The sequence below is a fragment of the Acanthisitta chloris genome, unplaced genomic scaffold, assembly GCF_000695815.1.
Source record: "Acanthisitta chloris isolate BGI_N310 unplaced genomic scaffold, ASM69581v1 scaffold4389, whole genome shotgun sequence".
Classification (NCBI taxonomy): domain Eukaryota; kingdom Metazoa; phylum Chordata; class Aves; order Passeriformes; family Acanthisittidae; genus Acanthisitta; species Acanthisitta chloris.
Window position 1 is genome coordinate 202346 of NW_008689659.1, and position 13395 is coordinate 215740.

Below are 13395 nucleotides of genomic sequence, written 5' to 3' on the forward strand. Positions count from 1 at the left end.
GAAAAAGGTTTTCATGTGTACAGACTAATGCTGAAGGTACATTAGATGAATCATTTGGCTTGTAAGTGAGCCTAGTACCACTATCTAATTACAGTATAAAAGACTTAGATTTTACTTCATTATGATGGTGAATTTGTATCACCCTGGGAATGCAGACAGTATTTTTATATTACCTTTTTAGTGGGTTTTATACAAATACAATAACATCATTTTATGCTTTTACATATGGTTGTGATTTGTACTTCGCTTCTCTCACAGTGACCTGAATATCTTTTAGATTTCATAGAAAATAAATGAGAATTACTGTTAAAAAGAATCCCTCATAGTTGTTCAACTATAATATTTGGCTTATCCCCTTTCAACAAGGCACTTTCTTTCCTTGTTAAAATGAAGTGTCCTCTGACCAATAACAGAAATATCATAGTAATTACAGCCTCTTGGTGAGGATCTGATCACCTGTGCTCAGCACACATATAACAGATTCTGCTCCACACTGTTGACACAGGAAGCTCAGATGAGATATTAAGAACAAACAATGGTGGTTTTCCCCCATACAGTGTTTTCAGTAGCAGCCAATTTTGCAGGCAAAGCCAAGCTATATGAAGCAAGACTATCATAATTTTATGTCCCCCACCACATCTTGGAAAGCTCACTTCTGATATTTGCACAGGGCTTATTAAATGAAAACTGCAATCGCTGGGTTGGCAATTACTAAAAATTAGGCAGATTCAGTTTGTTTCATGCTAACCCTAGAGATCAAACAGCAATAAGAACAGAGTTTTTTCATTTGGTTTTGTTTTCATTAAAATAAGCATTTATGTCTTTGGATTGACACAGGGAGCAGAACTCCACTTCCTGGAAAGAATAAAATTGTAATGAAATCTAAAAACTATTCCCACTAAAAGCAAAATCATCTCTCATAATTTCTCACATATATAAAGCTGACTAAATATAGAAATCTAATGCTCCTTGAGTCTTCATAAGGCATTCAAAACATCTACAAAAGAACTAACAGATACCTATTCTGCCAAGATATGTGACTTAAGGGACCTACACATTTTTGAAGGTTTGACAGGGGCCACAAGACACCTCACAACACCTCAAATAATGGCAAACACCTACATTTAGTCCATGAATCATATCAAGAATGTCCCCTTTATAAATAGACTTCTACAAGATGCTATTGTACATCATAACTTCAAACTGCTCATTATCTACTGGTAGCTCATCTGCTTTCTAACAATAAATAGCTCTGATTTGATAAGAGTGGGATGTCTAAGGCCATTTGGAATAAACATTTGTCCTTTTCTAATATAGATGTACTCATCTCAGTTTTGAAATCACATGAATTACGTGATTTTTGTTTAGATTACTTCTGTGTTGCCAATGCACTGTAGCATCTGCTAAATAACAGGAGCCCTGTGTGTATAGCTTAGACTCCCCAGGACGAAGCATTATTAAAATCCATTAGTATTGCCAGTCCTCTGGGCCATGTAACATTTCCTTTTACGCCATTTGTAAACCAACAACTTTAATTATAAATCAGGATGTGTATCCTAAATTAGTTGCATCCTAATGACTATCTGCAGTTCTTTGCTCAAAGGAAAGTGATAGTAATGTATATACTTCCAATATATAAGCATTTACAGTTCTCAGAAGACACCTCCTGAGCAGTGTGCCAAAGCTTTGTCCATCTTTTCCAAATACATCACTTGGTCTAATTTCATGGTAGGATAAGATCTGTCCTGGCACCTACTTTTCACTGTGTTTCCTGCAGCTTTGAATGTAGCATTTCTCGGCAGTGATGTGCTGCTATTATTTAATTGTTACCAAAATGATCCAAAATTTATTCCTCTTTAACAACAGAATATCATAGAATCATAGAATATCCTGAGTTGGAAGGGACTCACAGGAATCATCAAAATCCAACTCCTGGCTCTGCACAGGACAACCCCAAGAATCACACTATGTGCTTGAGAGCATTGTCCAAACACTTCTTGAACTCTGTCAGGCTTGGTGCTGTGACCATTGCCCTGGGGAGACTGTTCCAGTGCCCAACCACCCTCTGGGTGAAGAACCTTTTCCTAATGTATAACCTAAACCTCCCCTGACACAGCTTCATACCACTCCCTAGGGTGAGAACTGAGATTTTCCTAGATTCATAAAAGAAACAGATTTTTCAACTCTAACAAATGTACAGAGAGCAAATTGCTTTTATAGAATGATGCCCTTTGCACTAAAAGAAAGAACAGCCCAGCAAGATATCTTTAGGCATGAAGTGATTTGCCCTATATAAGGAGCCTATGGCACATATCTTTTTTGGCAGTGACAAGCAAACGTCACCCAGAGGAAGAACTCTCTAAACCCCTACAGTTACAATGGATTCTACCTCCTCCTCAGTACCTTGGGGTGGCTGAATCCAGAAACATGATTTAACTCCCTGACGGGATGAAGATTCTTAACACCAAGGGATTAGGGAATCCATGTCGTTGTGCCGCATCATCCTCCAAACAGAAGATGCCCAGAAAGATACTCACTCACAAATGATAGACAAGCGAAGTCCTCACACCACTCAGAAGCAAAATCAAGAGAAGGAGTATTACTAACCTGTAAGTTAAGAATGCCTAACAGGAAAAATTCTTGCAATACACTTGAGTCCTCATGCAGAGCTGACTTAGCAGCCATTGACATATTTTTTTAGGAAATAAATATTTTTACAATAATTTTAATAATTTTGATGATTTAAATAATTTTAAAGGAAAATGAGGTAATTGTAGTAAGATTTCAGGAGGCAAATTTTTATAAGAGAAGAAAAATAATTCTGTTGTATAAATTAATTCCTAGGATAAAAAAAGTGGGAGAGAATGTTTTTCTGTATCTTAAGCAGTGGAAAGTCAGGTAGGTAAAATTATTTCTGCTGAAACAACTATATGATACAAGTGCATTTGTAATTTTGGGCTGTGCAGCCAAGGTGTTGCAAGGGTTAATTTGCAGTACATCTAGTATAGTGCTGCGGTACGTACAATTTAGATATAGAAGTCTAATACACAAATGGACTTTCAAAGACAACATTTCTTCCTTGTTGTTAAAGATTGAGTATGAACAGCTACTTTGGCTTTGCAAATTTTGCACAACAGCTCTTTATATAAGTACTTATGAATTTAGGTTGCTTTTCATCAGCTTTACTATCAAAGTTATGACAGATTACAGAGTTCCTTGGCAAGATGAAGAAAGGCTGCAAAGGAAATACTGATGCCATTTAAAAGAAAACAGGTAACTGCCTTAGTGAAACCCCTTCTTTTTACCTGTGAAGGACTGAAGAGTGAAAAATAGTTCATGTCCACAAAGGCTACATTAATTGTGTGCAGTGCTTGGAAGAGGTGAAGGCTGTACAATTTTTATCTAGCTTGTGCATTTGGAATGTGAAAATATTATGTGATAGATCAGAAGTACAGGGAAAACTGGGCATTCCTCTATTGCTTTGTAAGGCTCAGTAGCACAGACTTTCTTGGAATATCTGCCCAAAAACAAACAGGAGACACGTCATGAAGGCTTTATGTCTCAAAATAAATTCCTTACAGAAATTACAGACCAAGAAAAAAAGTTTTCATCCTTATTTTCCTGTTGCCAAAGTTTTAATGTGCACCTACATGAAGGTCTTCTACTTTATTTTGACTGCAATTAAGTAAAAGGACACACTTTAATCTTACTTGAAATCAAAGTACTTTAAATTATGGGAAGAAAAGCAGTCCCAAATGACATTTGCTGTCATTGCTCAAAATGCTGAATGTACAAACGGTATGAAAATGACTTTACTTCAAGAAGGTTAAAATCTGAATAGCACTGACATACGGTTGAAAGGATTAAAAAAATCCCGTTATCTCCATTATACAGATGGGAAATTGAGGCACAGAAAGAAGAAAACTTGCCCAAGGTCAAATGAGAAATCTCCTCAGATACGATTTTCTCTGTAAAATACCTCAGTATAAACTTATAGTCACCTAATAAAGAAATGTGGGAATCATCCACATAGCATACTTCATCATAGGAATCTTTTTCTTATCATTATTTCTAAAGTAAGTTCAAACCAACACCATCAAACTGCTCTGACACAGCTTGGCTAGCCAGCTAAAAGCATTATCTGTGTCAACCAGACAGAATATACCAGTGCACGTTCTTTGAAATAACTTTATTTCCAACTAGAAACTTTTTTAAGGCTCCCTTTAGAAGCTAGGATTTCTCTTCTCTTTTTACACTTCCAATGTATTGTCAATTGATTTCCTTGAGATGATAGGATCAGGACAGCAATCATCACCCTGTACTCAGCACTGGTGAGGCTGCACCTCAAATCCTGTGTACAGTTCTGGGTCCCTTGCTGCAAGAAAGACATTGAGGTGCTGGAGTATGCCCAGAGAAGGGCAACAGAGTTGGGAAAGGGTCTGCAGCATACATCTTATGAGAAGCAGCTGAGAGCTGGGGGTGTTTAGTCTGGAGAAAAGGAGGCTCAGGGGAGACCTTACCACTCTCTACAACTACCTGAAAGGAGATGGTCACAAGGTGAGAGTCAGTCTCTTCTCCCAAGTAACAAGTGACAGGACAAGAAGAAACGGACTCAAGTTGCACCAGGGGAAATTTAGATTAGATATTAGTGAAAATTTCTTCATGGAAAGAGTTGCCAAGAGTTGGAACAGTCTGCCCAGGGAAGCGGTTGAATCACCATACCTGGAAGTACTTAAAAGACCTGCAGATGTGGCACTCAGGAACATGGTTTAGCAGTGGGCTTAGCAGTGCTGGGTTAACAGCTAAACAATGATCTTCAAGGATTCAATGATTCTATATGCTTATGGAGGCTAAGGGAATTGGGTTTATTTAGCCTTGAGAAGAGGCAGCTCAGGAGTGACCTCATCACCCTCTACAGTTAACTGACAGAAGGTTGAAGGGAGGTGGGAGATGATCTGCCATTCCTGCAGTGAGAGGACTAGAAGGAACAGTTATAAGCTGAGACAGGGGAGATTCAGATTTGATGTTAGGAAATTTTTTTTCATAGTTAGGGTGGTCAGGCACTGGAATAGATAGCCCAGGGAGGTGGTGGAGTCACCACCCCTGGAAGTGTTTAAGAGGCATCTGGATTTGGTTTAGAGTATAGGGGTTACAGGAGAGTGACTGGTTAACAGTCGGACTTGAGGATCTTAGACTTGAGGATCTTAGAGGTCTCCTCCAGCCTTGATGATTCGGTGATTCTATGATTCTCTGACACTGTAAAAGCCTGCATGCACCAATTAAAGAAAGCAGAGTCCATCAAAAAGCTCTCTAGACAATTTTTTAAAGGATACAAAGTTAAATTAAATATTCCAGCCTCAGAAGCTGTCACCACAAAGGAAAGCTTCGTGACTGATCTGGTATCAGAAGAGGTTTACAGCATGTGAACATGATGAACATAGTTCCCTTTAATTACAGCGCTTAAAGCAAGAAGAGTACTATTGATTTCTAGACTTCAAGCAGGAGCAACTCAGGAAGGAGACAAGGAGAATCAGGTCCTTCCACTGCAGGAAGATGGTGACACAATTCAGTGATGACTTGATAAGAGGAAAATAGCAGTATTCATACATGATAAATCACATGCATGGAGCTGAGTGTACAGCTTGCAGTCAGTCTTTTCCTGTGAGCAATGTAAGCACCAGGACCACAGTGTGAAGCATCTGCTCACAGTCTTCCAAGCTTACTAGTGATCTCAGCATTTGCAGTCTTCTGATGAATAAGGAATACCAAGTGACTATTTTAGAGGCGGTTAGAGGGTCAGGAGAGGTGAATCATGTTGGCATTATCTGAGGTCAGAGAGCAGGAATTTCCTTCCAAGCACCTTTAAGAAAACACTTTCTTCCAGCCCTAGACAGCAAGTGCATCTTACCACTCATATAAATAAACTGAGAGCCAGAGTTAGTTCAGCAGTTTCTCTAGTCTTCATGACAGTCAGATTCATGCTTGCCTCCTGTCTCAGCAATGCCAATTGCTCTAAGTACACACCCCAGTGGTTATATCCTTCTTTCATAGAGATGGCTCTCACTAATCCTTATCCAACCAGAAAAATAACTGCATATGTGAGAATGAATTACACAGCATCCATTAATTATTTACATGTTGTGATAGGAGCTATAATTAAAATGAAGAAGCTGATTTTACTCCTCATTCCCTTGTATTCCTGTCCCATATAGGGAAAAGCATTGCTTTTCAATTAACTCAGTGTTTTGCTCACATTGAAATTTTCTTTTTTCTAAGAACTCAAATTCATTCTTTAAGAAGAGAACTTTTTCAAGAGTGTCTGAAAACTAAGTTTTTATAAAGTTCACTTTAATAGTTCCCCAAGGCAGTAACGTCTAGACATTATCACTACACTTTGATCCCAAAAGTCTGATCTGCCCCTGATACACATGCACTGTGAGTATACCACTGAAAAAACAGGTTGCACATTACTCAGCCATGCTAAGGGACTAGGACTAATATATTGATTTAAAAGCACTATGAAGGTGAAAAAGTATTAACAACTGTTTCTTAGAACACGTACTTTTTGTCATGGTGAATTAAGAACTGAGTGTCTAGTTTGGTTTTTTAATAATATTAATATGCACTTGATAATGTGAAAAGTCTCTGCTTTGCATGAGTCCTGCCTTATCACTCACAGAACTGTTTCTGAGGGTTAGCATTCAATTATTTCAAAACAAAAAAGAAAATGTAACTCACACTGGACACATTTAAAATTTAATTTGTTCTAAATTTTCTCCATGACAAACATGCAAAATACCAAGTACCATCTCTTCCCTGCAGCCGTTAAAGGCATGCAGAACATCCCCGACAACACCTAGCATCTTGCAGAATAAAGCACCTGATACCACAAAAAAACATTTTTGATGTCAGTGAAACAGTCATCTCTCAGCCAGAACATCTGCTGTTTCACAAAGCACACTAAGTCTAACAGTTTGTGATAGAAAAGACAGACATTCAATGCATATACCTCCAAAAGTCAGCAGGATACAATTGTCCAGAGCAGAATGTGAGCAGAGTATCACCTCACCATATTCCCTTGACATGGAAGTTAAATCATATCCTTAATGTTTAATACATGGTCAGATTTCAATGTTGTGCTTCTTGCTGAAGCATATCTAAGTTTCCAGAATGGTTCATGTCTCAGATGCACCCTGTTCTGTGTTTCTCAGGCCCTCTATCCACCGGGCCCATAAATGATAAAAGTATCTGTTGTTCATCAGAATCCTATAAAAACACTTGAGAGAATTCCCAAACCAAGGCTGAAACAGAAGCAAGTACATTTGTACTCAAAGCCTTTGAAATTTTTCTGATCACAGGGTATTGCACAATACACTTTCACTGATTCCACTGACAATCAGTCTGGATTGTCTTAAAGACTCAACATGTATGAAGAAAATGACATAAATGTACTAACAGTGTACTGGTATGTAGCTGCCTACATACATCGCCTAAATTTCTTTTGTTGGAGCAAAAGTTTCTTGTTTCACTGCTGGCTTTAGGATGGTCAGTTAACTTTCCTTCTAATTAAACGAAATAAACTCCCTTGAAAAAATACATACCAAGTACATTAGCCGTACACTGGAGAATTCCTGAGACATCTTCAGTTTCTTCATTGCCAGAGCAGTCTGTATAGGAGCATCTGTTTGATATATTGTGAAAATTCTTCTCTGCATCCCTGTAACTACAAGTCAAAAAGAAAAGTAATAACATTATAGCATCTCCTTATACAAATGCAAAGTCAACAAATCTATTTCAGAAGTGGTGGGGAATGATGCCTTTAGCCTCCTTTGTCCCTTCCCTCTTCTTCCCTTTGTCACTCCCTTTCCATGTGTGCATTAGCACACACAGATGCCAATGCATTAGTAGCCTGGACATGTCAAGTACAATTCGAGAATCTGGAATATTATCTGTAATAAGAATGAAGACATAAGAACAGTATCAAAGGGCTGAAGCATGAGGGTCCTGAAGCTGAGGATGCAGAGCTGCACATTTGGTTCTCCCCAATAGGGAAACTGTTTCATCGCATGGAGTAAAGCACATTAACAAGGTAGGGCCTGCCAGTGCATTCTGCAGTGAGGTGCATGGTCTGTACCACTTTCCGCCTCCTGCAATGTCAGGCCATGTGCCTGGCAGAAGGCCATGTCCCGACACCCTCAGAGCCCAAAGTCATGGTCAAACCCCACCACCGTACCAGAAGGTCAGGCCTTTTCAGCCCATATCACTGACTCCCTGAAGAACACCATAGCCACTCTTCATCTCTGCTCCTGGGGTTCAACAAGGTGGAGTGCTGGGTGTTGTACTTGAGTCACAACCCCATGCAGCACTACAAGCTGGGAGAAGAGTGGCTGGAAAGCTGTCTATTGGAAAAGGACATGGGGGTGCTAGTCAACAGTGGCTAAACAAAAGTTGGCACCATGCCCAGGTGGCCAAAAAGGCCAGTGGCATCCTGACCTGTATCAAAAATAGTAGGCCAGTGGGACCAGGGCAGTGATCGTCCCCCTGTACTCAGCACTGGTGGGTCTGCACCTCGAGTACTGTGCTCAGTTTGGGGCCTTTCGAAACAATAAAGACATGGAGGTGCTGGAGTGTGTCCAGAGAAGAGCAACAAAGTTGGGTAAGGGTCTGGAGCACAAGTCTTATGAGGTGCAGCTGAAGGAGCTGGGGATGTTTAGCCTGGAGAAGAGGAGGCTCTGTGGGAACCTTATCGTCCTCTACAACTGCCAGAAAGGAAGTTTTAGTGAGATGGGGGTTGGTCTCCTCTCCCAAGCAACAAGTGAAAGGGCAAGAGGAAATGGCACCAAGTTGCTTAGGAGATACTTGGATTGGATATTAGGGAAAATTTCTTCACGGAAAGAGTTTCCAAGCATTGGAACAGGCTGCCCAGGGAAGTAGTAGAGTCAGCATCCCTGGATGTATTTGAAAGACACATAGGTGTGGCACTTGGTTTAGGTTAGACTTAGTGGTCAGTGTAAGTTAATGGTTGGACTTGTTGATCTTAAAGGTGTTTTCCAACCTAAATAATTCTAGGATTCTATGATTCTGTCTGACTGGGACAGGAGATTAGATGAACATTTATGCTGCATGGGTTGTCGGCACCCAGGCACTGGCAGTGGGGACTATAGGGACCACTGTGAGAAGAGACCAGGACTGCCCTGCACTGGGCACAGCTGGCTCCAACCAGCTCCAGTAGCCCCACTGCAGGGCACAGCTGAGCCCTGTGGCCAAGCAGGTGGTGCCTTTGGCAAAATTCATTTAAGAACAGGTACAACACCTCATGAATATGTGAAGTGTGAGAAAAAGAACCTGGAGAAACAGCCCTGCGAGAGCCAAGGTCAGTGAAGAAGGAGGGGGAGGAGGTGCTCAAGGCACCAGAGCACAGATAACCACCTGCAGCCCATGGAGGACCCCACGCTGGACAAAGTGGATGTGCCCTGAAGAAAGCTGCAGCCTATGGAAAACTTATGGCAGAGCAGAGGAACAGCATGTGGAAGACAGCAGTTCCATTCTACTCAGTGCTTGTCGGGCCACACCTAGAATACTGTGTTCAGTTTTGGTCCCTGCTATACAAAAAAAGATACAGACAGGCTGGAGGGAGTCCAGACAAGGGCCACATAGATAATCAAAGGGCTGGGGTACCTGACATATGAGGAAATGCTGAAGGAACTGACTTTCTTCAACCTTGAGGAAAGAAGACTTAGGGAAGATCTTATCATATTCCAGCCTTAAAGGATGGCTGCAATAAAGATGGAGACTTTCTTTTTGCAAGGAGTTACAAGGAAAACATGAGGAGTATTGGGTACAAATTACTCCTGGGGAGATTCTGATTAGACACAAGAGGAAAATTTTACACAATGAGAAGAATCAGCCATTGGAACAATCTCTCCAGGGAAGTGGTGAATTCCCAAATGCTGGACACTTTTAAGATTCAGCTGGACAGAATGCTGGGACATCTTGTCCAGACCATGCTTTTACCAAAAAAGGTTGGACTAGATGATCCTTGAGGTCCCTTACCAACCTGGTATTCTATAAGTCTATGATTGAAAAAGATTCTCTATTCTCCTTATATAGGGAACATTACAGTTAATTAAGCAGTCATCCTCTGATGGGATTGTATAGAAGCAGAACTGAACAGCACTTTATCATTAATGTCCAGACTATGTACTGCTACTCCAAAGTATCTCTAAGAATTTGAGATTAAAAAAAAAATCAAATAAAGAAGCTTATCATGCAAAGCCGTGACTTGGGAAGCACAGAGCAAAATCTTAACCATGCAACTTTCACTGCCTCACATTAACACTTACCCAATAACCTGATGCTCAAAATACTGCAGTGTCTTTTGAAGAGTTTGCCGGATGGTCTGAGGCTACGGAAGAATAATTTAAAAAATTGTGAGATTAGGGAAATACAGCAGAGTTCAATTAACAGATCTTTTATTGCACAATTTTGCTCCAGTTTTACTCCTCTTCATCTTCTACCTGCCATATGCTCATCACAGCAATGGATATGAAATATTATTATTCATTCCTTGTATGTTACTTCACCATTTAAATAGGAACTAATTTTACAATGTGACATAATTAATACACCTTATAAGACTAGCTGCACATAACAAAGGACCCACTTCACTATCAGGTCTCACAAACTATCACCCACCAATTATCTCACTAATTTAAAAAAATTAATTTGAAATAGTCTGCAAGAAAATGCATTTTGTGATGAAAGTATCACCAGGAAAAGACATTGAGTTTTTAAACTCTCTATGCTCCCAAGAGCACTTTGCAATAAAGAATATTATAAAGATGCAATTTATTTTGGCTTACCTCCCTGACAAGCTATGACTCTACAGTCATCTTTCAAATTATGAGGAAATTCTAGTTCATCAAAAGAAAACCATTATATGTTTCAAGCATTTCCATGCTGTTTCATTTTAATAGATGTTCATCAAACTATATACGTGCATATATGTTTTCATTTGCATTACTGCTACTACTACTGCTACTACTGCAGTGTTCACCAAAATACTTATGTGTGTGTGTATATATATATGTTTATTTCTCATATTACTACTGCTTCTGAGGCTAGTATTATTTCAAATTAGTTCATGAGAGATCTTTGGACAAGTAAAGCATATGTGATATCCATGTCATTCTCTTTTGAATTTTCCAAGTCACTTATGCAAAACATTATTTTTCCAAAATGACTAGTTTGTATCAAATCTGAGGTTCTTCACCTGTCTATTTTGTTCTGGTGCCAGAGATCAGACAGAGATACACAAATGGGGTTTATAAGCCTTTCTTCAGTATCAAAGACACACAGGGACATTTTGATCAGACTTGCAACAACACACACTCAGATTTTAGAGATATCTGGTCTTTTTCTGCCTTTTGGAAAAGACATCTAATTGTTTTAGAAAGTAGTATCTGACATTCCCCTTAATTAGAGGAATTTAATTCTAAAATGACAATCAACTTTGAAAGTCTCAGATTTTGCTTACTGGCCTACAGATTCAGCGGTTCAAGAGCTGAGCTTTCTACCTACTCTTGCTTCTGAGTGTGCATTAGGAGGCATTTGTTTTGGATGATAGCAGGAAGGAAAAAATGTCTATCAGGCTACACTAGGTCTGTACAATTGCAAAAAGTGTCTACCCTTTTGAATTCAAATGTGTGCAAATGCATGCACTTAATGTGTGCCTAAGAGGGTTTATAAGAAAGATGGGGACAAACCTTTCAGCAGGGCCTGTTGTGATAGGACAAGGGGCAATGGTTTGAAACTCTAAGAGGTTAGATTAAGACTAGATATAAAAATTTATAGTGAGGGTGGTGAAACACTGAAACAGCTTGCCCAGAGAGGTGGTAAGTGACCCAACATTCAAGATCAAGTTGGATGGGCTCTGAGCAACTTCACATAGCTTTAGATGACTCTGCTTATTCCAGTCTAGATCACCTTTAAAGGTCATTTCCAACCCAAACTATTATATGAGTCTATGAACAAAAATAAGCTCAAAATAGATGCAAAGAAGCTTTTCTTGTTAACTTTGTATCAGATAACTACTTTACTTCTCTGTGGGAGCTAAGTTTCCTGTGCATTAAAAGTTACATGTTCTCTTGCAAAACACAATGGAAGCACCATATCAATGAAACCATCATATATCAAAAATCTATCCCCTTCTCAGTGGTACAGCAGGTGTTGAAATCCTTAGGCCTAATGGGCTACAATATATTTCATGGTGTGTTCTCACAGAGATTCATAAGCATTCCTGTGCTCATCAGGCAGAAAAGTCCACTCCTCACATACAGAAAAGATGCATTTTCCCACACCAGGAACAAAGCAAATCAAAATGGCTTTAAGCAAAGAAGTACAGAGGGCTGCCATCTCCCATCTCCATACAGCATTTCCCTCTGCCCCACTCCCTACATACACAACAACACTATTCCTCCAGCAACTCCTCTGATATGAAACAGGGAACAGTAGAAATGTTTGATTGCTAAATTAAACCTCCTTTCTGGTTCCACCAAAGTGCTTTTACAGCAAGCATATGGAAGGCAGCAATGCTTGGTACCACAGCAGAGAGGAAGGAAAATAGCTTTTTGTCTTCTCAGAAAGTTTTGCAGCTTGTAACACCTAAGCAATCCTCCATGGATTGTCTTTGTCCTTCTCATGCCTGACACACAGATGTTAAACTCCTTACCCAGGAAAGAATCCTTTTGAATACCTCAATATTTGACAATACAAGCAACCTCCTAGTCCTGAGCTTATTTCATCAGTAAACCTCCCTTCTCCTTCAGTGCTGAATGGAAAAAAAATAGCCCATGCTAACTTTCTCTCCTGAAAGCTAAAACAGTCACCTAGCTGTTTTCAGATGATTTTATACAATCCCATGTACTCATACCCCTTTATCACTGGAAACTCCTACCAAATGTTAGAAATTAAGTACAGACAAAAATAATATTTTTTTACTATTAAAACATGGGTCATAAACAGAACTCTATGTAAATGTGCTCATAGCCAGTATGAAAACTGAGCTGAAGGGTCAGAAAGTCTTTCTTCATCTCTGACAAGAACTTTTACGGCATGTTGCTGTATGGCTAAAAAGCCACTATGCTCACCTTCTCAGTTTGCTGCATTTCATCACTGGTGAATGCCATTTTGCTATATATGTAATTCTGTAACCAGGGTCATGACTAAACAAAACAGCGAGAAGAGATACGACACCTGCTTACAGCTGCCTACAAGGGCAGTTTGGTGTATTACTTCTTCACTACTGACATTGCATTGACCATGAAAGAGAGAATGGGCAGGAAAACATTTCTACCTCTTTTCTCTACCCAATAGCAAGACTGGATAGAGAGATCT

General features: G+C 39.6%; 1 protein-coding gene across 1 annotated transcript in view; it reads right to left on the reverse strand.

Annotated features, from left to right (window-relative positions):
* Positions 1 to 13187, reverse strand: part of GUCY1A2 (guanylate cyclase 1, soluble, alpha 2) — a 132047-nt gene extending 118860 nt beyond the window's left edge. The window contains exons 1-3 of the mRNA XM_009081493.1: positions 13149 to 13187; positions 10344 to 10405; positions 7602 to 7723 (exon numbers count right to left, since the gene is read on the reverse strand). Of these exons, the coding sequence (XP_009079741.1) occupies positions 7602 to 7723; positions 10344 to 10405; positions 13149 to 13187 (223 nt within the window). The remainder of the gene's footprint in view (positions 1 to 7601; positions 7724 to 10343; positions 10406 to 13148) is intronic.
* Positions 13188 to 13395: the final 208 nt, after the last annotated feature.